This window comes from Polypterus senegalus, chromosome 7 (assembly GCF_016835505.1).
Source record: "Polypterus senegalus isolate Bchr_013 chromosome 7, ASM1683550v1, whole genome shotgun sequence".
In the NCBI taxonomy this organism is placed as follows: Eukaryota; Metazoa; Chordata; class Cladistia; order Polypteriformes; family Polypteridae; genus Polypterus; species Polypterus senegalus.
In genome coordinates this window covers 189,732,068-189,759,977 of record NC_053160.1, presented here as the reverse complement: position 1 = coordinate 189,759,977, position 27,910 = coordinate 189,732,068, and the positions used below count along the sequence as shown (strand labels likewise).

Below are 27,910 nucleotides of genomic sequence, written 5' to 3'. Positions count from 1 at the left end.
TGATAATGATCAGGAACAACAATATGAATATCAGTCCTATTTCTATGGTGGTTTGAGTCAACATTTTACTGTATGTTCCTTAGTGGTTTTTATTTTTTTTTGTTATTATTATTTACAGTTAATTGCTAAAAGGAAAATAACATACTGTAACTATTAATACTGCTTCCTGACAATATATTATTACTGCAACCCAGGCTAACTCCTTTACTGGTTCATACATCCATCTGCTTCCTAATGTGCCTAATGGAGTTCATTGATTCAGCCCTGTTCCATTTGTCTTCTTTATTTACAAGCTTAGTGAACTATATAGATTTGTAAATGTAGCTTCATTAAAATATAATCAAACTCCAAAACATAATGCAATATATAGGAAAACATTATACAGTAATTAATATTTGTAGTAGTCCCTGTGATGGGCTGCCACTCTGTCCAGGTGTTCTTCCTGCCTTGTGCCCAGTGTCTGCTGGGATAGGCTCAGGCTTCTCAGAGACCCTGCTCAGGATTCACAGTTTCAGAAAATGGGTAGACAAATGGATCCTTCTAGTAGTTCTAGTACTATAATTAATAAATAATGACAATGTATAAACATACAGTATCAAGCTGCTGACAACTGAGTGCAGGGAATTTCAAATAAAAATTCTGAGTGTGACTGTGCACACAGTGTTCCTGACGCGGTCCAGGCCTACTACGGTGGTGTTTTCTTTTAGGCGGTGTCGTGCTTGGGTTGTAACATGAGGACACGAGATGCCAAAATGTTTTTACAGCTCTGTTGTGGGGACTCACCTGGACTCATGGAGTCTGTTAGGCTGCCTCACACCTCTCTTGTCCATCCATCACAAGACATGGAAACTTTCAATCTACGGTTTCTCACATCAGGAAAGATTGAAGTTTCTAGTCGGCCAAACCAAAATGTCTAAAGAAAACTGACCCAGCCACAGAAAAGCAGAAAATCTTCATACAGTCAGTGATTGGGGCACCAGGAATTTAATCTGTAACAAACCTCACAGCTACACAATAACTTTAAATGCTTATTATTAATCATTTAGCATTGCCATGTGTGTACCAATTCTGTATTTAGTAGTTAACATCATCATCTGTACTTGTATTTTAACTGAGAATTGTTCACGGTGCTCTGCGCATGCACACAGTGCGGAGTACTATACAGAAAATAAGTTGTGTTATATTGTATTTTGAATGAGGTTGTGCACAGTGTTTTCTCCAACCATTAAATTAGATGTGGTGGGCTGTGCAGTTAAAGTATACAAAAGGTACCGACTGCTTTGGACAAAGGCATTGCCGCCCACACTACTTGGTCTCTTATTCCATGTGTCTATGGCTGTTTGTGTGAACAGAGACTTTACAAACTAATATTTGAGCCCTTAACAAGTTTCTAACCATGTTTCAATGTTCTTGTTGCAGAATTTAAGGTACCATCGGGGATCCACTGTGGCCATGACACCTCTTAATGTCAATCTGCATTAATTGAAAAGGTTCAACTCCTTATAGCTCATACCTCTTAGTCCTGGGGTGATGTTAGCTGCTGTTCTCTGGGCTTCCTCTAACGCTGCTCTGTCTTTTTTGTAAAATGGATGGAGACCACACTACTCCTGGTGAGGCCTCAGTAGTGTGTGATATAAATTACACAGAACCTCCACACCTCCTGATATGTAGCCTGACTTCCTAGTAGCTTTCTTGATCACTTCTGTATACTGTCTAGATGTATGCAGTGTGACCCCCCAGGCACAGCTCATAAGGGCTACTTTCAAGTTGAAGAGCTACCATTGGGTGTTTAAATCTAGAAGTTTTTCTTCCTACTTGTAGTATGTTACATTTACGTTCGATAAATTTCATCTGCCTAAGCCTGCTTTCTGTCCAAGTCCCGCTGTAACAATTTAGCAGATTCTTCATTATCTGCCCTTTCACCTAGTTTTGAATCATCTGCCAGCTTAATGAAGCTTATTGATTATATTCTTGTTTATGTAGATTAACTCTTAAACCGCTGGAACCGCCTATAGTCGGTTCCCAATGCAATTTGTCAGCAGACCGGAGCCGAATATATTCTGCAACGTACTTTCGTTGAATGCCACAACCGGCTATAGTTGCTTCCCAGTGCAGTTTGCCAGCACACAGAAGCTGATCAGTCAGTGCCGTAGATTTGTTGAGCGCCCCCTGCAGCACTGCAGCATCACTGTCCCTGGGATTCAGCCATTGCACTAGACTGGCCTGCAAGCATCAGCGTTTACCTCTGTGTGCTCACGTACAGCCAGTTCAAGAGCAGTTGGCTCGGTGATTTACTGAATTTCATCAATGGCGTCAGTTGTACCTTATACATATTGTTTTAATAGTGTTTACATATTGTCCCAGTAGCTTTTTTAATAGTTTTTATAGTTCATTGGCAGTGTGTAAAATGATCAGTGTTGCAGTAATTGTGATGCTCTTTGCATGAAAAAAATGTGTTCCATTAAATTTTCACTTTTTCTTGGTGAATTGTGACATTTAGTTAAAAAGTGCAGCAAAAAAGTATTTGGCGTCCAGGGGTGCATTAACCCACCAAGTATGTGGCAGCCTAAGGGTTAAAAGAACAGCAGCTCCAGCTGGGACTGATCCTTATGGGACAACATTTTTTCAGCATCACCCAATTTTGAAGACGTTCCCCTCCCCATTACCCTTTGCTTCCTATATGTGAGCCAATTCAGTACACAGCAAGCTTTAAATGCCCACATTTGTTCACTAGCCTGTCATGTGGTGTCTTATCAAAAGCCCTCTTTAAAACAAGATAATGTCCTGCACTCCTCTCAGATCATCTGCTTTTGTTGCTTCCTCATTAAATTACAGCTCAGTAGTGAAACAAGACCTTCCCCTCCAAACGCATGTTGAGTGTTTGCTACTACTCCTGTGTTGGACATGTGTGGCTGGAGCTTTTCTCCAGATTGTTGCTTCCATTAATTTACCTGTAATGCACCTTAAGCTTACTGGCCTAATATTATCTAACACTGTCTAATTTTTTTTGGTTGCACTTATTTTGTAAATGTTTTTGGGGTGATTTGAGCTGATAAAAATCATCCCTCATTCTGAAAGATAAAAGGAGGGGGCTACAGAGATATTTTATAACATTCATGTGAAATTTACTTGTAACCAGTGGCCATCTGTTTCCTGACGCTCTTGTTGAAGGCCTGTATTTAAATTAATGTTTGGCTTTCCTACTGTCTGTTCTCTTCTGCCATGTCTCTGAAACTGAGCAGATTCAAATTCTTCAGTGTTTGAGTTCAAACATGAAAACAGGATATCTGATAATGTGGAGAGCCAGGAGTCTAGTTAAGGGGGCTCCAAAAAGCTTCGGATACACTTGCCTTTCACCCTGTATAGTAGTGACATTATAAACGGAGATGTCAAAATTATTTGTTTTGCTTCATTTGTTTTATGTATCAGATGTTTTAGAAGGATTTTTGGCCAACAGAAGATTCATTTTCTTTTCTTTTCAGTTCTGCAGCACTGCTGTTCTTGAACTCCATTGTTTTATTTGTTTACTGCAAAAATATATTCTATTCCGCTTTTAGCTCTCTAATACGGTACAAAACTAATGGCTGGATTTAGGATGCTTCAGAGTAAAATTTGACTCCCATTCTTTGAAAATCCAGCACCTTGAGAAAAGATAAATGTGTTTAATTTATGATGTCTGTTTATTTTACAGAATGGTTTCACACCCTTATATATGGCATCCCAGGAAAACCATTTGGATGTTGTGCGGTACCTGCTGGAGAATGGAGCCAACCAGAGCACTGCCACAGAGGTGAGGCCTAGTTACAAGTTTTATCACTGCTCAATTAGTTTTGCCACCGTCAGTGTGAATTTTTCATGTTTATTTTTTTCCCCAGCTGGTGTCGATCCTGTCAGTAAGACGTCCATTTCTCTAATTGTTCTGTCCAAATTTTCCTTCTTTTTTAAATTATTTTCTACAGTCATGTGAAAAAGTGTTTAACTGGTCACTCGCCTAGTGAAGTAATGGGTGATGGAAACAATTAATTAATCCAGTAACTTTTTTCGGCCACTATCTAATGCAGGGGTCTCCATCCTTTTTTCCCCTGAGAGGTACTTTTACAAAAAGAAAATGACCGAGGGCTCCTCATGTTTTCTAATGTTTATTCTCCTAGCTTATTTCAACTCAAACAAACTGAATAAGCTGAACATTTACAACATGTTGGTGTCCACAACTCACATTTTGCATTATAACATCACAAAAAAATATTAATTCTCCTGTAAGTTCATTTTGTATCTCACACTATTGAATTAAAACATGAATGCTGTCAAAACAAAACAATGCAATTACAAATACACAGATATGACTTCTTCATTTGTCATTTTGTCACTTGTCACTGTGTGTCACTTTATTTACATGTCCAGTTGCACGTGTGATGTCAGATGATTGGCACTGAGGTGTATGGTGGAGTGTAGCCACTCAGGTTCACTCTTCTGGACTCATTTAAATGTTTGTCTGTCAGTCTCGTTCTGAACTTTGATTTCACGACCTTCATGTCAGACTCACAGAGGTATGGAGACCCAAACAAAGCAGACATTTTCAGTGCTGCTTGGTTGCGATTCTTCTAGTTATCTGCCTCTACTAAGCTCCAGAAATGCTGCAAATGCTGTTGAGACTTGAACTACACATTATTTTGAAGGTTTACTAATATATAATATATAAAATCCTCTGTCTGTCTGTCCGCTTTTCACAAGAGAACTACGATACTTAACGGATTTAGATCGGGTTTTTTTTTTCTATAATTTGTTTGAACATTCCGTTTGATTTTGCGACTTCTCTCATTTCGCTATGTATCAGAGTTCACTTACGGTACTGATTAATTTGCGTGAATCCAAGAAGAAGGCAGCGGGCCGAGGGCATGGGCCTTCCTCACTCACTCACCAGCTTCGGGGGGCGTGTACCTGAACTCTGCTTAGCTAGCGAACGAGAGAACAGTTGAATTCAACTTTGTTTGATATTTAAATAAAGTGTAACTTAGGTCTTGATTAGTTGGAGTCCAGATATTCTCTTAACTGTATGCCGCATTCAAAAGATAGATTGCAAATTCAGATTGTGGGTCGTGATATGATTTTTTGGAACGATCACCCACCCTAATGTGACTAATCAAGTTTTCAGATTTTAGTAGGATTCATTAACCCTTTGGCGAGCTACTTGGAAAGGGGCTGCGAGCTACCAGTAGCTCGCGAGCGACATCTTGGAGACCCCTGATCTAATGATTGTGGTCATCTGTTGGTGCCTTATTGTACTTGAACCCAGGTTCAGTTCCTATCGTTTTTTGTATTAGTCTGAGTTTCCTCTCATAGTCCAGAGATCTCCTTGGCAGGTTAGCTCATTGACTGAGTATATCTCAGTGTTGTTTATGGCCTTACAGTCATTTCTACAGCAGTTGGCAGCAGCTTTCTTGTGCTGGAGCAGGTGGGTTGAGGAAATGTATAGGTAAATGAATAATTATTGACGGAGTGTATTTATTTATTCAGTGGATCCATTGGAGGAACTCTACATTCAACTGAAGGCTCTCTGGCTAATAAAGGCATTCTGTTAGGTTTTATAGTCCCTAGATAAGTGAAGCAGTAAATCATCGTACAGAATGAAAAAGCTGGAAGGGCGAGGAAAACAACTTAACACATTGTCAAGCCTGCGCCATGTTCTGGGAGCGGCTGATGGAGATTCTTTGTTCTTATAGCGATACAGTACATGTATACAGTGGATTTAGAAAGTGTTGACACCTTTTTACTTGTGCACGCTTTATTGTGTTGTAAGTTTAATTCTGAATTGATAATTTGACATTTTTGAAAGATTTGTGTAAAAATTGGATATGAGAATATTTACAAATATAGAAAAATATATTAAAATATTTTCCTTTACACTCAGCACACTCAATGTTATCAGTGTATTTACAAGGTGTGTTCAAAAATTATCCAGGCATTTACATACCCATTAGCAAGTTGACACAGAATGTTAATAATAGTGGGATGTTGAAAAGCATTTTGGGAACAGTTTACCAGTTGTGTATCCGTATAATGTCCTACATGTGACACAAATAAGACTCGCTGCCGTTCAGCAGTAGAAGAGCAGTGTCAGCTAGGAAATCAATTAAATAATTCATTAAGCGCAGTGGAAGAGAAAAAGGGTCGTCTTTATGTCAGTCAGCCATGTGTACTGCAGTAGCCGTAGCTAATGGTTACGTTTAGAGTTAAACTTTGTAACATTTCGCCTACTATCTCAACTGATTTCTTTCTGTACTCTGTGCAGTAGATGCTCACTTGCCTAAATTTGGACTGTGAGAGGAAACTGGAGACACTGGAGCTGTGGCTCTAAACCTTTATGGCTGTGGGACCCAATTTAATTAATTTTTGTTCAGCGATGAACCTTTATTAGTAGTCATTTTTATGTAAATTAGCCAACATTTTCCCACAAATGGCACACATTATCAAATAACAACAAATACGTAGTCAACATTTAAGTACAGTGTACATAATACAAGAAATATGCATCATACTCATCTGAAAATAACTTGACAAATGGGTGTTGGATACAGAATCAGATTTAGTGTCCATTTGTCTTTTTTGTTTGTGATCAAATTTTTATTGACACACAAAACAAAACCCGTTAAAAGGGAACATAAGCAATTCTAACGTGAATTAAAATAAAATAAAACCCTATGCTCAGTGCGAGCATTGTTAAAATTGTTAAAAAAGGAACAAGAAAAGAAGGACCAGCAAATGAGAGAACAGCGCAGCATCGTCCCAATCAAGGAGAAGAAGAGTTAAAGGTTAGGGTTGCAGCCAGGACCAGGGTGCATCTGTGCTCAGACCAACTCTACCATATCCATCCATTTATCAAAGAGCCAACCGTTTATCTTTTTATTAGGTTACCTGGGCCAGTCAGATTTGTCGAAATCAGTGGGTAAGTGAAACGGAGTGTGCAGAGAGGAGTGTGTTTTAGTTTGCTGCTGGCTGACTCTCATCCAGAATTCTGGGGCACATATCTATTGCACAAGGCAAGACAAACTGCTCTGCAATAGGGCGAGCTTTCTTATTTTTGGCATTTTGATGTGCAGCAAGATGATACCCTGCGTGTTGTCTGGCTTGTTGTACAAACACGCTAGAATATTTTTTTTGTGAAGCCTCAGGATTTTCTTTTTTTCATTCAAAAAAGTCAGACAATTTCCTTCTGCAAGTCCAGTAGCTTACTTTTTGTTTGCAGATGTCTTTATAGCTGAAGGCTTCACAATTTTGTTTGATAGCATCACACCATACATTTATAGATCAGAAAATCAGGGTCATATCTTCTATAACATCTGGTTTGGTTCAGGTTTTTGGGATCAGTCTTGTTTAGGTTGATACTGAATTGGAAGTGTTTGGAGAAGGTGATCCAATGGGGTATTTGAGGTCCTTGTCCATGTTTGCTGGCTTTCTTAACGAAGCATGCTGTGTATAACAGGCTGTCATCTATGGAGGCATTTCATAGACAAAATGAAGTAAATAAATTCAATCACCAAAAAATAAAAATACTATAAAATGTGACAGTAAATAAAGAACAAGAGCATGACATGTGAGCATAATGTGTCATATGTTGTTTTTTATTATTACTATTATTAATAATAACATAAGATATTAATGTGTCATATGTGTAATATGCTCTAGAGATACTGGCAGTTCTCCTGGAATGTGGTGGAAGTCTCTAGAAGGCAGAGATGGTTCCTCCCTGCCGCTCCACATGGCAGTAAGCATGGGACTACACTTCCCAGCATGCCTGTGGGTTGAAAAGCAGAGGCAGCAACACAAGAATGCTGCCCTCCAGTGTGTCGGGGAAGTTTAGGCTCCAGGAAGAGCAACTCCTCTGATCCCGTCATCCTGACAGCGTCCCTTGTCAAGGGATCTGTTCTTGACCTGGTTGGGATGCCAGATGATCCCTGAATACACTTACAAAGTGTTATGATAAAAATACTCAAGATGCCGTCAAGAGTAATGGGTTGAAGGAAGCCCATTTTACAAATATAAATGTTTACCGATCTTGTGAATGACCAACAGCTTTTTTGATCTTCTTCTTTGTTTTCAGTGGATGTGAGCCTGGGTGGTGCACAAAATGATTGGTTTTTTTTTATATCCACAGGATGGCTTCACTCCACTGGCTGTTGCACTGCAACAGGGTCACAATCAAGTGGTTGCCATCCTCCTGGAAAATGACACCAAAGGGAAAGTGCGTCTGCCTGCCCTTCACATTGCTGCACGCAAAGATGACACCAAGTCTGCAGCACTCTTACTTCAGAATGACCACAACGCCGATGTCCAGTCCAAGGTAAGCTTCAATCTCGAGAGCACATGTGCAGTTTGGTGACCTGTAACTGGACTCCTCCGGAGTTGGAGTGGCCGTAATGATTGTAAACATGGAGTTCACTCTGGTGTTCAGAATAGTGTGTGCAGTGAAAGAGGCGTGATGTTTCTTTTGCTGCTAAAATAACAAAAAATAATGTTATCTGAACTAAAAAATCTGTTTTCTTTGACTTTGTGGACTTAAACTAATACATTCCTAATATACTATGTGATAAGTTGCCTTTTTTGTGGCTCAAAAAAAAAATATACAACTTGATAGGAAATATTTTATTTTTCAGTCATTGTAATTCTTATTTAATTAGAAGAAAGTTAATTCCCTGGTCATCTAATCTCGTCACTGTTTATTCACTTCAATCACACCCCTGAACAGACCTCAGTTCACAACTTTATGAAATGCTTCTTCATATCTGTTGTAAATGAACCCTTTTCTAATTTTCCATTGATTCATGGAGTATGGCTTTCACATTTTACTGTGAATTCAGGAAATATCCCAACCCTTTCATTTTGTGCACATTTTATTGTGTTGTAGTTTTAATTTTAAACGGACACATTTGTCATTTTCGACCATCAATCTACTCTCTAACACATAAACAGAAATTGAAAACGTATTTCCAGAATGGTTTGTGTATATATTAACCATCAAAGATTGAAATCTCTCAGACCCTTAATTCAGTGCTTTGTAGAAGAAGCCCCTTTGGCAACAGTTGAGGCTTTAAGTCATCTTTGGTAAGTTTCTACCAGCTTTGCACACCTGATTCATGGAGTTTACACCGTTTCTCCTGGCAGGACCTATCAAGCTCCATTAGGTTGGATGTGAAGTGTCTGTAAACTGCCCTCTTCAGGTCTCTCCATGCATGTCCTGTGGATTTTAAGTCTGGACCACTCAAAGACTATTGGAGACTTGCCTTGAAGCCACTCCAGCATTGTGTTGTATGCTGTATGCTTCAGGTCAATGCTAAGCTAAAAGGTGAACGTGCATGCACTCTCTAGTAGGTTTTCTTCAAGGACCGCTCTGTATTTGGCTGCTTTCATCCTTCCTCTCAACTCTCCCTGTTCCTGCCACTGAAAAGCATCCCATAGCTTGATGCTTCCACCACCATACTTCACTGTAGGGATGATATGAGGCTAATGAGGAGCAGTGCCTGGCTTTTGCCTGACATATTGCATGGAGTTCTGCCAAAAGAGATCAATTTCTCTTGCATCAGACCAGAGAATGCACTCAGAGTCCTCTAAATGCCATTTGCAAACTCCAAGCGGAATGTGCCTAGTTGATCGAAAACATTTGAGGTGGATGTCCTTCTGAAAGTTTCACTCATTTCAGCAGAGGCCTTCTGAAACTCTGTTAAAGTGACCAATGGTTTCTTGGTTGCCTCCCTGACGAAGGCTCTTAATGCCCCATTACTCAGTTTGGCTGGGCGGTCAACTCCAGCATGAGTGTTGGTGGTTCCAGACTTCTTCCATTTCACAAGTACAGAGGCCACTGCACTCCTGGAAACACACAAAGCTTTAGAAATGATTTTATCATCTCCTCGCCATATACTTTAGCGCAACTTGATTGCAGAGCTCTACAGAGAGTTCCTTGGACTTCATGGTTTGGTTTTTGTCCTGACATGCAATGTGAATTGTGGATGCTTATATACACAGGTCCACGTTTGTCTTTCTAAGTGATGTCCAATCAATTCCACTTGCCACAGATGTCCTCCAATCACATTCTAGACACACCTCAATGAGAAATAAAGCAAAAAAGAGGCACCTGAGCAGAATTTGAAGTGGCACAACAAAGAGCTTGAATACTTTGAGGATTAAGAGATTTCAGTTTTTGACTTTTATCAAATTTGCAAACCTTTCTGAAATGTTTTCACTTTGTCATGATAAGTTTTTTTGAGTCTAGATTGATAGGCAAAAATGTACAAGACAATAAAGTGTGCAGAAAGTGGTCGGCATACTTTCTGAATCCACTGTGTATGAAAGAATGTAGACTGTCTATGCTGTTTAAAAGCAGAAGGCTATAGTACCTTGGCACCTCAAGTTTGAAGAGAGTGAGTTTTCTGTCAGACTGTGACCTTTGACTCCAGGGACGCTCTCCAACTTCTTTCCTAGACAGCTTCTAATGGATATGCTGTTCTCAAAGTGTGGCAAGCAGCAATAGAAGAATGTCTGCTTCAAGTGCATGGCTGTGTGTCTGGGCTGCTCTGACCTCCCTACCCTTTGGCTGAAATAATAGACATGTGAATAACTAACATGAGGAGCCTTCTTGAAATCAACACTTTTAGCCCCCAGCGATGGTGAGCGGGGTGTTTTCAAAGCAAGGAAAAGTAGGCATCCAGCTTAACACATTGCTGACAACAAAACCACATAAACTCTGGACTGTTTAATATAAATCTTGGGAAGTGATCTCAGTAATTAGAGCTGTAAATGAACTTCATATTCTTTGGATCATTTGTGCTCAAGTCACACATTGGTTTACTCACTTATCATGTGGATGTAATTTTCTGGCATAAAAGTGGCCTAAAATGATGGTTTTTAGGGTCTACAAGGCCTAAAATAGAGGGGTACACCAAAAAGCTTGGCGTCTTTCATAACTAGACATCAAGATGAGTTGATTTGTATGTCATGTGGGTTTTTGTTTTTTTTTTTCCTTGTACCGGTGAGTCAGGAGGAGGAGGACAAAAAAACTGAAATGATTTCAAAGCCTTCAGAAGTCGTCCTGATGAACACACACACACACACACACACACACACAATAAAAGCCACCTGAAATGGCTAAGGCTGCCGCATTCATATCTGAATTTCGAATACATTTGAATATGAACTACTGTGGAATGAGGACTGAACCTTTCAAAATTCTTGTTCATCCATCCATTATCCAACCCGCTATATCCTAACTACAGGGTTACAGGGGTCTGCTGGAGCCAATCCCAGCCAACACAGGGCACAAGGCAGAAAACAAACCTGTGCAGGGTGCCAGCCCACCACAGCTTGTTCTTGTTACTTCTTTTCAAATCTCATATTTAATCATCACTTTTTAAGAATAGCTGATATGTATATTTTTTGTTTTGACTGCTACAGCTGTAGGACGATTCATACAGTTAGGGCAGGTGTCGACATTTCACCACTTTCACCTGAGAGCTGCAGCTTTCACGCTCATTTTTCAGTCAATAGTCTGTGAGCTACAAGTGTTTAAAACCAGCGTAAGTTACAGCACAGCTCCATGTACAGAAGTAAAAAATCAAACAAATAAATAAGTAGAGCTGCAGTAATCGGTTATTTAAGTGATCGAGTAGTCTACCTATTATTCCATCAATTAATCGAGTAATCAGATAGGAAACGCTTTTGCTTTATTTAAGAGCAATTGTAAATATGCAAAAAAGAAAATATCTCTCTTAAAATTAACAACTTGATTGATTTCTTTTTTAGAAAAAAAAAACACATTTTTATTGCTTAAATTGCATAAAATAAAATTTCTCAAAACTAAACCCATTTAGTGCATATTATATTTTGGGTTTCAAAGAAAACATTGTCTGAAATACAAAAATATTATATCAACTACACAGTACTTTAACCCTTAAACCGCCAGAACCGGCTATAGTCAGTTCCCAATGCAATTAGCCAGCAGACCGGAGCCGAGTATATTCGGAAAAGTACATTCGTTGAACGCTGCAACCGCCTAGAGTTGGTTTCCAGTGCAATTTGGAAGCACACCGAAGCTGAGTATATGCGGCACCATACATTCGGCGACGTACATTCATTGAACTCAGCAACCGGCTAAAGTTGTTTCTCAGTGCAATTTGCCAGCACGCCGGAGCCGAGTATATTCGGTGATGTATATTCATCAAATGCTGCAACCGGCTATAGTCGTGTCTCAGTGCAATTTGCCAGCACGCAAGGGGCGAGTGTATTCGGCGACATACGTTCATTGAACCCCGCAACCGGCTATATTTGCTTCACAGAGCAATTTGCCAGCACGCCGGAGCTGATCAGTCAGTGCCGTATATTCATTGAGTAGCCAGCTCACCACCACTGCCGGCCCCTGCAGAACTGCAGCACCACTGTCTCTGGGATTCGGCCGCTGCACTAGACGAGCCTGCAATCATCAGCGTTTACCTCTGTGTGTCTGCACAGTATTCAGCTAGTTCAAGCGCAGTTGGCTCGGTGATTTACTGAATTTCATCAATGCACCTTGAACATATTATAATAGACTGTTGCAGTAGTTTTTTTTTTTTACAGTTCATTTACAGTGTGTAAAATGATCAGTGTTGCAGTAATTGTGATGCTCTTTGCATGAAAACAAATACGTGTTCCATTAAAATTCCACATTTTCTTTGTGAATTGTGACGGTAACTTAAAAAGTGCAGCTAAAAGGTATTTGGCGTCTAGGGGTGCATTAACCCACCAAGTATGTGGCAGCCTAAGGGTTAAAAGAACAGCAGCTCCAGGACTGATCCTTATGGGACAACATTTTTTCAGCATCACCCAATTTTGAAGACGTTCCCCTCCCCATTACCCTTTGCTTGTGACGGTAACTTAAAAAGTGTAGCTAAAAGGTATTTGGCATCCAGGGGTGCATTAACCTCCAAGTATGTGGCGGTTTACGGGTTAAAAACCTTTATACTTACAGCCGTAAACTAAAGCATAAATTCAATAATGATAATAACACATAAACATGTCCTGTAAGTTGTGTGAGGTAAGAAGACTATGTGACTAACATAACAACATGAAAGAAGCTCAGGCTTTCTCAAATTGACAGCATTTTATTTTCTGTTATTTTCTTGAAAAACGTAGCTAACTCAGAGACATAATAACTGGCCATCGTATTGATTTATGTTCATAACATAGCCGTAGTTACTGTTCTTCCTTAACTAGCCTTAATCTCAACTAGCAATCGCATTGTTTTACGTTAAATACTTGCGTTAACGTTACCTTGTGTCAGGTCTGTTCTGTGGACCTGATGCTTAGACTGGATGCTTGTAGCTGAGATGCTGAAGCATTGATGACGTGCTATTGTCGTAGGTTAGTTTGGTTTTACAACAGACACACGGTACAGAGTTTTCGTTTTCTTTCAGCTTGAAATGATCCCACACTTTTGACGCTTTCTGTCATTTTCTCTGGCCTGTCTCCTTGCTTCACCCCTCACTTATTTTCTCTCTCTTTTCTTCATTTTGCAAACCGCACCGTCGAATCACATCTTCATGTCACTATCCACAGTGTAAGCTTGTTGTGCAACTCTAATAATCACCTGTGCGAAAGACTCTGAGCTCGCTGAGATGTAGTTACGTGGATTAAAGGAAGCTTCAATGTAAAGAATTTGCCTCAGTGATTTTTAGTAATCGAATTAGTTGAGTTTCTCGGGGAATTGTTTCAGCTCTAATTCCAATCAAAGAAACCAGAGCCAAAGGAATTTTCTTCCAGTAGTAAATCTGTAGACATTAGTCAGAACTAAGCTGTGCTCAGGGTGTATGGAAGTTTACTAAAGAATTTGTGAAATTCTACGATTGAATCGAACAGTTCTAAGCATGCTTTTTATATCCTGTACAAGTAGTCCCAAAACAATTCCTGTACTAAAATGGGGCTTATATTCAAACAAACCCAATGACCCATTCAGATGTCAGTTATTGGTTCAAGTGACAGCTCTAGTCATGGTAATATTTGTTGATAGCACTCAGACAAGAGGGGTTCCTTAGCTGTTTCTGGGGGAATTGTTTCTAAATCTACAGATGTGGCCATTGATGTTACAATAACAGCCCTGTTACAATAGCTGTGTGAAGATTTGTTGCTTATAGTTAGACTCTTGTTACATATTATTATCACAAATGTGTACAGCTGACAGTGAATCAGATCCTAAGATTTTTTGAGTAGATGTTTCAACTCTCTAGATGGACTTTCTGTCCTGTGTAGTTGTGATGCCTTCACAACATGACGTGATGCCACTTGTCACAAATTAGCCAGTAGGACCAATTCAGCACAATGTTGAGCAGCAAAGTGTTAGGTCAGTGTGCTCATAAATCTTGCGAGAGAACCAGGAAAGGTACGTTTAAACAAAAAAAGGGTCAGTAACACCAAGTCGGGTGACAAAAGTTGTGGTCACAAACCAATAAGCATTTTTAGAAAAGAAAGATTGATTTAGAAACTGTTTTGGAATCTGCAACAAGGCAAACCCGGGGGACCTCAATCATGGTGGCTTCATGGTTTTTTGTTCTGACCAGTTTTGTAATTCAAAGTATGTCCTTGCTAGTAGTGAGACCTGGCATTTAATTACATGGCATGTTAGTGCTTTCGTTATTCCGTGACTTTATCACATTGTAGATTTTCTTTTCCAGAAACATTGGTCATATTTTTGTGGACCAGAGCAGATTTGTACTTCTTAGCCTTTCTAGATTCTCTTATTTATTTCAGAAAATTAACCCAAAAACTTCACAATGCACATACACAGTGTTAAATAGATTAATTTATTATTTTTTAATGTTATTAATTTTATTGAAATCACACAACCTTCCATACAAATAGATCAATTTTACAAGAATAGGATTGAAAACAAATCAACCCCCACCCCTGAGAAAGAGAGCATGGGCAGCAGAATAAAACTTAAACCAAGTCAAAATAAGTAAATAGATAAATTAATAAGTGAATATAGATGAATGGAGAAGAATAAATAGATTAATTTAGCTGGAGAACTGCTTGGTTGTTTGCCTCTACTTTATGAAATAGTGGCTGAAGGCCCCTTTATACTTGATGTGTCTGCATCGCCACAAGGGTCCGCTCTGGTGTGCGTGACCGTGTGCCCCCAGAATTTTGTATCCGAGGGGCCCTGTGCTCGTTGACTGTGCATGCGCTGGCCAAGAAACCAAGAGCCGTATGAAGTGTCACTACTTGAACCAACAAAATCCAATATTAAAAGCACACAGCAATAGCTAAATGTTCACAGTGAGAAATTGTGCAGACCCTGGACAAAGTTTGTTCAGGCAGAAATGGACGTGTTTGTGGGATCGATGTGTAAAGGCAAAGAAAAAACTTTGGACGAAAAGTTGGGGGGTTCTGCTACTGTGCAGTGTCATGCACTGAAGACTTAAAGCTACAAACAGACCATTTTGTGTGAACACGTCTGCATCTGCCTGTGCCCGAGTAGAAGCAGGCCTTTGTCAAGAGAACTGAAAACAATTAAAACCTAAATTCGGCAGTGAAGAGGGCAGAGTAATTTGTAACAGGTGAGTTAACTAAAACGAAATCCCCAAAAAATCTTGTGTTTTAGCAGCAAATATATCTGTTCTAATTAAGAAATTGGTTGAAGCAAAAACCTGCCGCTACTGTGGCCCTCCAGGACCGGGATTGAGGGACCCCTGTTGTGACTTATGGCGTCATTACGTGAAGGTACTTCTGGGGGCGTGTGTGACGCTACCATAACAACAGGAACCCCAAATGGGGGTGACCAGAGAAATACAAAATAACAGATGAAATGATCCAAAATATGACATGACATAAAGTGAATGGCAAATCCAGAAGTAAAAGTCAAATTCAAATTCAGAGACCCAGAAATCTCACAAAAGGAGTGTTGGGTCTCTGAAAATGATGGAATAAAGCAAATAAAAAATAGAAATAGAAACCATATCCTGACACACAGTCTCGTGCAGCGTATATAAGGCTTTAGGTGTGGCACACCACTGATGTCAAGTAGGACACTGACCTGAATAAACAGAGGCATATTGTACTTGATTGTTTGACAGTGGAGGGTCATTGATTCCCACGATGGCAAATGCTGTGAGAACAACTTGGTGGCCCTGGGATGGATGAAGAGCTGCTTAACCACATGTATTGCTATTCTGTTTATTATTGCAGGACAATTTAGATCAAGTAATTTAAAATGAAAAAAACGGTGTTTAGCACATCTCAAAAATGTCTGCTCACACATACAGTACATGAAACACACAAGTACTGATACTTTAAAAGTTTAAAAAATATATATGTTATTAAAATAGCAGACAATGGGATTTCTGTTCAGGTGTGTTACTGAAGAAGCAGTGTGATGTCGGTGGCAGCAAGATGCCCCGATATGAAGGGCAACGTGATTTCTTTTGGGTTTTGTGTTTAACAAAATCTTTCCTTCTTCAATGCCGCTTCCTCAGATGATGGTTAATAGGACTACAGAGGTATCTATTCTAATCATTTATCTCCTTGTCTTTGTGTTACCTTTTTTGCTAATTTTGCTCCAGTCACCTTTTTTTGTTTTTATTTTTTGTGCATGGCACTGTCCTACATGCAAACCACTTTGGATTCCATTGGCTAGAAAGCAGTCTGCTTGTGTTCAGTGTTTCCGCATGCATGGCTCCTGCCTCGGGAAATCCCTCTGTCCATAGAGATAATTGTAAATGTTCAGTAATTGTAACTGGGATGTTTGTGCGTGTTCTGGACAGACCGTCCGTGAGAAACAACTTGTGTGTGCCTCACCGAGTCCTTGTTTCTGAAGGGTTAAAAATAAAAAAAACAACCGATGTACTCGTCCACAGAGACATTTCAGTGCAAAACTCCATGCTGGTAGTGTGCTGTCCCTTTGTACTGAAATGTCCGAGTGATTTGAAAAGTGCCTGACTTTGGTCAGATTTCTGAAATTGTATCACCCCTGGGTGCTTTGCTCAAATATATCTGCCTGGTTCTGTTTTGAACAAACCCACCAATTTCAGAAGTGTCGCCATTTTGAAGTGCACTGAAAACACCAAGTGATGGATTTGAAGAGTGCATTGCGTGTCACTTTCTCTCTGCATGCTTACCGTATTTGTGACAGACCCGTTAAAGGATGTATCCAGTTACCTGTGAAGTTAAACATATACAAAGTCAAATTCATAAGTGATTGTTCTCCATGTCATATTTCATTTGAACTCCTCCAGTAGTCTTTCAAGATGACTGGAATGCCAGATGTTTTATTTGTTGTACCGTATTACGAGTCTTTAATGTTTTCATTTTGTTTGCTACATCCCTTAACCATTACTCCTGCTTTATATTGTCCCGATGTGAATATTTTACAACTTGAGTGTGTCTTTCTGTGTATGTCCAGCTCAAGCCAAATCCAAACCAGTTACTGTACCTTGTTTGTTCAAAGTGAATGGGGAAGAGGTGGTCATGTTAAAAATAATATGTGGGTGCTTGTCAGGCTTTTACCAATATGTGCATATCAGTAGTGAATACAGTTATTAATAAAGCATAGGACGAGGGAGTTGTATTACTACAAGTGTGGTTGCAAGCTGCTTGAACAATTGGCTGAAATACAAAATATAACTTACACCATTTATCAAGACTGGGGGTTATCAACTTTTCAATATCTCTACACTGTTTGTCAGTCGGCCTTTCAAACCTCCGAACCGAAATCCGTAATTCAATTCAGTCCATACACATAAACAATAGGCAGCCCCATGATCTGCTGTCTTGTTTTCTTAAAATGGTATCCTACTGACTCATGTCCAGCATTTATGTAAGACTTGGAAGGCTCAGAAAAGGCTTTTGGGAGCTGAATTGGGCAACACCCAAGGTGGTATACTGCCATTCTGCAAGGTCCACTTTCTTATTGTTTTCTTTCTAAGATCACTAGGCAGCTGTTTTAGGTCTAAGGTCCATAAACGTCGATGAGAAGGGTTAGCTTTCTTTGAGTTATGCAGTTTCACGACGTAAGCAGATCCTAAGAAGGCCTGCCTTCATTTAATTCTGTTCATATATGAGGGTAAGTCAATCATTATCTGCATTCTGTTTATGAAATGTGTTAGAACTGCAGTTTAGAGCATACAGACACCTCACTTTCAAACCTAATGCCCTTGCTTGCGGTCCAGCATTCCACACGTTTGTCTATGCCATCAGAAAAAAAAAAGTTTTTGGCTGGTCTGTCAGATAGTTATGTACCATATGCAGGACCGTGGCTAATTTCTATATTATTTGCCAGCACATTGATAGTCCATTCATCAGAGCCATGATACGGATTTCCTCAGTGTTGTCCTCGATACTGGATGTGCAGCCATTATTGAGCCTCCCAATCAATTCTTAAGCACCCTGCTGTGGTTAAACACTTGTCTTCATACTGTACAGGAAGGCCTGCTATGGATTTCGGTCCCTCGTGCACCTTCAGTCCTTAAAAAGTCTGCTTGGTGGTCTTCCTTGGTGCAAACGCAGAGCCGAGCAGCCAGAAAACAACAAGAGCAAGTGACCAATCAAGGCTGAAACATTACAACTGTGAGCACAGGCTCATCACATCTCTACCTGTGTGCAGGGGAGGCTGTACAGCCAACACAAACAAAAATCTAAAAAGTTTAGATAAATACTGACTTACCCGCAAAGGAAAATTCAGGTGATGGCATTTCTGACTCAAGTCAAGTCAAGTTGGGGAGCATGCACTGGTACGGCACGTTGCTGCACTCACCACATGAAGAAACAACTCAGGATCCCAGTTTGCAACCCCCAGGCAGACACACAGTCCAGTGAACCCCCCCCATCTGCTGCAGCCAGGTGTTATGTGGGCAACCCCTTTGCCTGGTCCAGCCACTCGGGTCCCCAACAATGAGGATCTTACGAGCCGGATCACCCTCAGGGACACGCGACACATGGCCGGAGTGCCATAACTGACGCTCCCTCACAATGCAGGTCACGTGCCTCATTCGGGACTCCATGAGTCTGACACCATTTTCTTTTTAACCTGCAACACCTACTATATCTTGTAAAACTGATTAATCGTCGCTCTCTACAAAACCGTTATTTAAAATTGTGTTTCTTCTTCTATTGGTGGCAGTCAGCAAATAGTGACTCCTTTTTCTGGACACAAACTTCCTGGTGGTGACTATAAGGGAAAAAAAATGATACAACATAAGGCCGATTGGATTGTTCTACATAAATACACACTCAGAAAATATAACTAGTCAAACGTTAATCTGTTAGTTTGTAAATCATTGGTACAAATCCAAAAGTATTTGATTTCTTTTGCTTTATTACAATGCCACACTGTGCTGAGTCGGTGCAGTTTTACATATGAAGCCCCCTCTGTGCCACAGTTGTTCTCCTGTGTGGACCTTACACAGCATGTCTCAGGTTGTTGACCCCTAATCTGGAAATGTGGTGCTTGATAATTGCAGTGTATTAAATATATCCATGTCTGCCTTTTATGTGTGTAATAAAGAGAATTTGTACTGACTTTAGTTTGAATATTTATATGAAATTACAAGCAGATGCAAAAATTGAACGCTTCAAAGTTTGTTGAAAATGGGAATGTTTCTCCCTGGGATGAAGTGGGAAGGGAGAAAAAATAATTTGCTTTCATGTATCATTTTGAAATTCATGTTGCATCATTGCCAGCATTGAATGTATAGATGTAATCATTTGGCAGTGGCGATATTCTTCACATTTTTTGTAAATAATGTTTTCACATTAATTCGGAACATGTCTAACAGAATGGAAAGGTAAGGGAAGCATTTCACTCAACTGCTCTGCAATATCAGTTTTCATAACCCTGATGTGATTCTTACTCTAACATATGGTGGCATAGTGCACTTGTGTTTTGGTTATTTGGCTGACTTGATTTCTTTATCCCCTTCCCCTGTGTTTTATTAACAAATCCTTGTGTGTCTTTAGTGTATCGATGACTGTACTGTATGATGTATGTCTTCATTCAGAATATTTTGTTTGGTTTATTTTCTTTTGGAAACTTACAAATCTGGATATGCTTTGTAGGATGAAACCTGTTGCATGGATCTATTCTATGGACTGTTTCTGTGGTTTTCTTTTTTTTGGTTTTGGGTATCTTTATTTATTTGCCGTTTTATATTTCACAGTGATGATCTAATGTGACTGCTGCATGGGGCAAGAATGAATTCAACGCCAGGTGTCATTGACCCACAGCTAAGCCGTGTCTTGTTCTGTTTTCCAGAGTGGCTTTACCCCCCTGCACATTGCTGCCCACTATGGGAATGTCAATGTGGCCACACTCCTCCTAAACCGCGGTGCAGCAGTGGACTTCACAGCCCGGGTATGTTCCCCATGTTTCATTTCAGTCTGTTTTTCTTAAATAAATAATCACTTAGCTCTCCTTCTTCTTTCTTCTGCATAATGCATGTGACTGTCACAGCCAATTCTTTTTAATTTTCTTCTTTGTTCAGACCAAAGTGTGTGTGTGTGTAACTTCACTTTAAGTGTGTCCAACTGTTGTTAGTCTGTATGTTTTATCCTTTCTCAGTGGCTCCTTCTTTTTTTCTGCAAGGAAAATTACAGTTCATACTCCAAGAGGAAGATTCATCTACCAGGGCGCAGCAAATCTGTGTCTATTTTTTATATGACTTATTCCACATGGCTCTTATTTGTGTCCATATTGTGACTCCATGTATCATGCAGGGCTGACCAGACTATATATGGGTTGCCCAGTGACTAGATGGCAGTCATCAGAAACAGACCCCACTCCCTGGGCAAGTTTCAATTAGAACTATCAAGGAAGTCCAACTTTTAGTCGCTCTTCTTCTGTTTCCACCTCTCGGGCTGATTTGTCAGTCTGCTCCTGACAACATAGCTTTAAGGGTCACTAGGACACACAAGCTCCTCCACAGTGTTACAGTCCTAGAATAAGAAATATGTTATTGCCATTTAAATTCAAATGTGCCTTTCGAATGTGGCATTGGGCTTCATTTGCTATTACTGCTGCCTTAAAGCAGCTGAGTCCTTGGCACTCCGGGTGCTGTGCAGGCAGCAGCATTTTACAAAATCTCCGCTTTCTTTATGTATTTGTTGAGCTTCTGTGAAAGCTAATTTTTTTTTCTTAGGATAAATAAAGTACTGTCTATCTATCTATCTATCTATCTATCTATCTATCTATCTATCTATCTATCTATCTATCTATCTATCTATCTATCATAGTGCCTTTCTATCTATCTATCTATCTATCTATCTATCTATCTATCTATCATAGTGCCTATCTATCTATCTATCTATCTATCTATCTATCTATCTATCTATCTATCTATCTATCTATCTATCTATCAAAATCTAATCTAATCTCCCCGTCCAGGCTCTATCTGTATCCCTGTGTCTGTGTGATTTTTTTTTTTCCTACATCTTAAAGATGTACCGGTTAGATCAGCTGGTGACTCTTGATTGGCCCTGTAGGTATAAATGAGGAGTATACTGTATGTAAGTGTACCGTGACACAGAGTGCCAGCCAGCCCAATGATGGGTGCTGCTGTGATGAGCTCTTGGCGCTATTGCCCAGGCCTGGATTGAGTGAGTTTGATAACAATGGGTGGATCTGCTTTATCAGTTTTGCTCGTAGCTGGTGGCTCTCATATGATCAATGTAAATACAGGTGTTGAGCATGTAACAAGACTCTTTAGCGCCAAAAATGTGCCTTGTTTTTGTGTGTATATTGATTGTGTGTACGGTGATTCTCAACGGTCTGTCCTCTCCTTTGTGTGTTTCCACAATTGTTTTTTTTTTCTTCACTTTGCAGAATGGAATTACTCCTTTACACGTTGCGTCTAAACGAGGAAATACTAATATGGTGCGCCTCCTTCTGGACCGCGGAGGACAGATTGACGCCAAGACTAGGGTGTGTATTACATGGGAACTGTCCCCCACCTCTTACTGTCGCTAGCTGTTATCACAAACTTGTAGACCATGTAAATGCTGTCCCTGCTCATATACAGGAGGGGACAGTCTTCTAAAAAAAAAGGGTCTGCTCTGCCCTTTCTTCCTTTGTAAAACAATCCAGCCTGTGGATCCCCCCATGAGTACGTGTAGCAGTGCACTTCCACAACTTTTACTCCCTGAGCAGTGATCACTCACAGAGGCTCTTTGATTTCTCTTTATCTTTTACAATGAAACCCTACTGCAAAAGCATTCTTTTTAAGCGTGATTTTAAAAATATATTTGCAGTAAGAAATCATTACAGCACTTTTCCAGGGAGCTGAGCTTGGACTTCCCAGTGTGGCCACTTATGTGAGAGGTTTACACATTCTTTCCCTCTTTCTTTATTCTCATTATTTCCTGGATGCTTTGGTTTCCTCTTACTTGTCAGACATACAAGTTAAGATTATTGGTATCACCTGAGGATTCCTGCCTTGCACATGATGCTGCTGAGATATTCACACAACCCTGACTGTCACTTTAGCATTAAAATACCACAGGCCAGATTTTATATTATGCAATGAAACGGAAGAATTATTTTGCAAAGTTACAGTGGATTCAGAAAGTATGCAGACCCCATAACTTTCTACAGAGAGTAGAATGTAGTGAGAGATTTCATTTTTTATTTTTGAATAAGTTCGCAAACTTTTCTGAAAACATGCTTTCACCTTGTTATTATGGGTTATTGAGTGAAGATTGATGGACAAAAATGACAAATGTATCTGTCTATTACAGTAATCCCTCGCTACTTCGCGGTTCACTTTTCGCGGATTCACGACTTTACGGGTTTTTAAATATAGTAGTAGTATTTCCTAGTCTAAGAACAACAAAACAAGTTCGGTGACTAAGTGCGTAACACGGGCTGTGATTGGTACATGGGAGGGAGACGACAAATCACAGCTTCCCGCTTTCTAATCGGGCCCGTGATTGGTGCTTTGACTGATGTCCAGATCCCACAGCACCTCCCCTTGTCTCTCTGTCGCGGCCATTTCGCTTCAAGCTTTCTTGCCAAGCACTGTACTGTGTGTGATTTTTTTTGTGGTTTCTTTGTGTTGAACTTCGCTTCAATTTTCACCCCCTGCAATGGCTCCCAAACGTGCTCCTTCTTCCAAGGCTGGTGCTGAGTCTAAACGCCAATGAAGAATGATGACGATCGCTGAGAAGGTGAAATTCTGGATATGTTGATGGAAGGGAGAACGTTTGCGGCTGTGGCTGCAGACTGGCTAAGGATCTGCAAGAGCGGTCACAGGAATTGGACGACGATATGGTTCGATCGGTCCAATTTTGCAAAAAGGCCGACGACGTCATGACCGCCTACGAGCTGCTCTTCGACCGGAAAAAGAAGCAGCGGCAGCAACTGCTAATCACAATGTTTTTGCAGCCTCGCAAAAAAGAGCCAGTTCCTAATACTACTACGGATACACCTTCGGAAACGGTAGAAGAGGTGCCCCAGGAAATGGCACCGCCATCAGAAGAGACGTAAGATACAGTCATCGGCTGAGCAGTAAAAGTCATCATCACCTTCATCGTCATCATTTTTACTGCACAGCATATTCATCACCATCATCACATCATATATAGGTACGTGTACTTCGCTATACAGTAACTGTAAACTTATCTACCGATTTCATATTGCTTAACTGTTGTCCCTGTTATTAATAAAGTAAAGGGTGGGTTGTAAACAGTACAGGGAGGGTTTAAAAACGTCCAAATACACGTTAAATAATTAAATAAATATGGTGTCCCTACTTCGCGGAAATTCAGTTATTGCGGCCGGCCATGGAACCTATCTCCCGCGATAAACGAGGGATTACTGTATAATAAAAAAAAATCTTGGAAAGAGAGATGAGACGTGACTTTCTCAGAGAGACACTTTCATTTCTGCGAGACGAAACTTTGTGCCAAGAGATTTAACCACACCCAGGGCCGGAAATAAAAGACAAAAGAGTAGACGACAAAGTAGAGCGTCGTAAAGAATTCATAAACGTTGGGGCGATACACATACAGAGCAGGTTAGAGATAGTCTCAAAAAAATGATAGGAAAGATCGTATTAGCGCAAGCAAACGGAAATTATTAGAGGTTGAATATTTTGTTCGGAGGCTTGTAGATCGTCTAATTCATGTTGTCATCAGGGAAAAGTAGTGAAGAGGCGTATCCGCGAGAATTAAAAGATTTGTTGTTTGGTGAAAGTGAAATCCCGTGAGACAAAATTTCAAGCCCCGCGAAACAAAACTTTATGCAAAGAGATTTGGAAAAGTCCCGTCCACATCTAAAAAATTTACAACCACGCACACGGTTCAGTCATTTCTTATTTGTGTGAATGCTATTGTCAGACACAGTTCGTGTAGAGACAAAAAAATGATATTCGCTCACGGGCAGTTATGTGTTGCGTTGACACGATGGAATTCCAAACACGAAATCAAAATTCAATGCAATATTGATGAAAAGGGAAAAGCGAATATATGGACATAGGTGATATGACAGAAGTATGGAGATATTGTTTGGCTTTAAACTTTAAGTTGGAGATTTGTAGATCGTCTAATTTGTGTTTCCATCAGGGAAAAGTAGTGTTTCTCCCAATGAAGGGATGTATCTGCAAGAATTAAGTTTTGTTGTTTGGTGAAAGTGAAATCCACATACGTGAGTGGCAGAGGCACAAAGTTGCAGGCGTGTAGTGTGAGCAGGAGGCAAAGCCCCCTAGTCTATTTAAAATGAAATGTACAACACAATTAAATGTGCAGAATGTAATGAGATTTGAAGACTTTCTGAATCGACTGTGTTCTCCTTCCCTTATTGTGCTAGACGTGAGACACAAATAAATTCATGAAACACAAAATCATTACCTCTGTAGAGCAAAATCCACCTGAGTGGTTTTACTCAAAATCAGTAGGCTTCCAGTGTTTTACTGTGCTAATAACAGTGGTAAGTTTCAATCAAGAGGGTCTTGTCCATAGGCAGCATACAGAGAGTGATCATATTGTGTTCATGGATGCCTAAAGCACACATATCCAAGGTAAAGTTGAAATTAAAATATTGACCGCCTCTCATTTTTATTCCTGTGCGTATGGCACATGTAGAGGAAATAAGCAGGTTCAGAAGGCAGATGGACTAAAGGGTAAGCCTTCATTTCTGTGAATTGTGGTTACAACTTCATGCTTTTAATAGTCTTTAAAGGAGCTGTTTTAATAAATCTTAATTTTTAATTGTTTCTTCAGTGGATGATAGAGAGAGCACTCCTGAGTTGTCCTTCAGCCCAAGTAATGCCAAGGAAGTTAAAGTAAACCAACAAATAGCTTTGGCCAGTTTTGTTCTTTAACTCTTTCAGGGCGGATGTCGACTTTTGTTAAAAGGAACTGTAAACGATGATAAAGCCCGCCGTTATATTTTAGTTGGACTCTCTTTGCTAGACGGAACGTTGGCTTCATTGGTTTCACAGAGATTCCCTGCATTGGCGTGAGTGGCGAGGAGCAAACAACGGCATCGACATCTGGCGAGAGATCGAAGCGAATGTGTAAAGCAAAATATTCCCTGGATGATGATGTTTTGTATACTATCGCTGAATTGGACTCTGACTTGTCAGACTCAGATTTTGATGGAAAATGAATGTGAGGTACCAGCGTCAGCTGATTGTGGTGCTGAACAGGTTTGTGTAGCTGATGTGCCTATGACAGTGTTTTCCTGGGAGGACAGCCACTACAATGACAAGAGGTACAAACCTGATTGTTGTGACCGCCACTGTCGTCCTCGCCCTTTGCCTCACACAAACAGCCTGGCAGCCAGCAGTGCTGCACATTCCTGGTGAACTGGCGGACACAGCACGCAGCGACAGACAATATGTCTGCCATTACTTTGTGTGCTTTTCAGCCCTGAAAGAGTTAATTGAAAAGACAAACACATTTTATATTGTCACGTTACACTAAAATAAGGCCACATCCATGAAGATGGCAAACTAAAGGAATCCATTTGGTGGTCTTTCTGTCTTGCAGGATGGGCTCACACCTCTGCACTGTGCGGCACGAAGTGGACACGACCCAGCTGTAGAGCTGCTTCTTGAAAGGGGAGCGCCGATGCTAGCCAGGACCAAGGTCAGTGCCAACCTTGACAATATAGTAGCATGAAAGTGCATTCTGTCACACAAACAAACTGCATTGTGATGTCTTATTCAAAAAATCAATTTCTCTGTTCTCAGGATTGTGAATTAGCCTGTTGATATGTTTGTGAAACACTCTTTAAGTTAACAAAGTTTAAATAAGATAGGAGGTTTAACCGAATCTTCATTTGTTTCAGTCACTAAGAACATAGCAACCTGAGTGGTTCTTCACTTTCTGGCTGCTTTACTCAAGTTTAGTGGCCTGTATAGGGTGGTCCAGATCTAATTATGCAGTTTTAATTACGCTATAACTTATTAAGTTTATTACATAGAAAAGCATCCGAAAAATCCTGGGCCATCAAGAAGTGTGCGAACTGACGACATGAAGAATCGTCTTTGAGCCAAACTGGAATCGTCCCCGCATAAATCAAAGTCATCCAGATGATCTGGATCTGCATAATTAGATCTGGACCACCCTGTATATGTACAATATGACAGAAGGGCATTCAATGTACCATGAAAAAACAGTGGATGAAGTGATTTGTATTACATCGAGGTTTAGAGCTACAAAGACTCCGACTTACGTATATTGGTTACCCTTTACTGTCCAGCAGAGGCGCCCGAAACAGACACCCAGTACAATGAAGGAATGGTAAGCTGTGGAAATTTAGGAGCAGGGACCAAGAGAGGACTGTGTGTCTGGTGGTCCGATGAAAGCCTCAGCACTCATTCATTTGCATTTATTTATTTTGCCAACACCTTCAAAGCCACATACTGTACAACAATATGAGATATAATTTCTTTTTTTTCTCAATTGGCGCACAGGCAGGTCAACTGGCTTGCTCAGGGTGACACAGTGTCAGTGGCGGGATTTGAACCCACAACCTCAGGGTTTTGAAGTCCACTGTGCCACACTGCCTGCCATCCTCAATAAACACTCGAGCATTGTAAATGGCCAGTATCTGTTTGGCATATTCAGGCTGTTTATTGACAGGTGTTTTTCTGGCGTTTCTCAAGCATTTTCAAAGATGACAAATAAAGTGACTGTGCATGACCGTAAATACACAGTTGACCACAAACATCCATTTACAAATGGCCATGAGTGACAGCTAACATCAAAGTTAGTGCTTTCATAATAAAAAGTAAATATATATTATTAAAATAATCACACAGGACTGGCACACAATTACCTTTTCGCTGTTTTTCTGATGCAGGCAGAACCTGTCAGTTCTCTTTGATGGCCGTGGCAATAAAGTCCTTGGCTCAATTTCTTTTAGTTCAGGGTACTAGAGGTGATACAGCTCAGGGGGGCTGCTTGACCAGGTCAGTGAAGACTTCATTTTTTTATTTACAGAATTTAGAAGTCTCCTGCTTCACTTGTGGATCATCTCACAGGAAGAAGCAGTGACGTCCTGTAAAAACACTCCCGAAACACCATCTTTTTACAAGTGTTACCATTCATTTCAGTAGAACAAGAGTTTTGGCAGAAACTGCTCAAAACCTGCTGCTGACAGGCATTTTCTAAACTGCTCAGTGCTAAAACTACTAGATGTGAATAGGAGGAGGAGGTTAGGAGCAGGCGCTGATACAGCACATTGCCGCATACACCGCATGACAGATAGATAGATAGATAGATAGATACTTTATCTATCTATCTGTCATGTGGTGGATCAACTCCGGATCCCAGATTAGGACCCAAGTGCAGCTGTGCAACGGGTGACACCTCAGCGCCACACTAGCTCAGATGGAATGAAACCAATGTGAGGTTTTTTATGGTGCCTGGAGTGCCAATTCTGCCACCAACTCCCAGGTTT

The 27,910-nt window shown here is 40.3% G+C and overlaps 1 protein-coding gene across 22 annotated transcripts in view; it reads left to right on the top strand.

Annotated features, from left to right (window-relative positions):
* The window catches only part of LOC120533089 (ankyrin-2-like), a 299,192-nt gene that overhangs the window by 121,568 nt on the left and 149,714 nt on the right, over window positions 1-27,910 (top strand). For 10 of the 22 annotated variants that reach the window (XM_039759764.1, XM_039759759.1, XM_039759765.1 and 7 more), the window contains exons 5-10: window positions 3,692-3,790; window positions 8,153-8,338; window positions 16,491-16,514; window positions 20,264-20,362; window positions 21,830-21,928; window positions 25,993-26,091. In XM_039759764.1, coding sequence (XP_039615698.1) covers window positions 3,692-3,790; window positions 8,153-8,338; window positions 16,491-16,514; window positions 20,264-20,362; window positions 21,830-21,928; window positions 25,993-26,091 — 606 coding nt within the window. Of the gene's footprint in view, window positions 1-3,691; window positions 3,791-8,152; window positions 8,339-16,490; window positions 16,515-19,787; window positions 19,797-20,263; window positions 20,363-21,829; window positions 21,929-25,992; window positions 26,092-27,910 lie in introns of all 22 variants that reach the window. The other 12 variants (XM_039759757.1, XM_039759758.1, XM_039759762.1 and 9 more) reach the window with 2 other exon arrangements.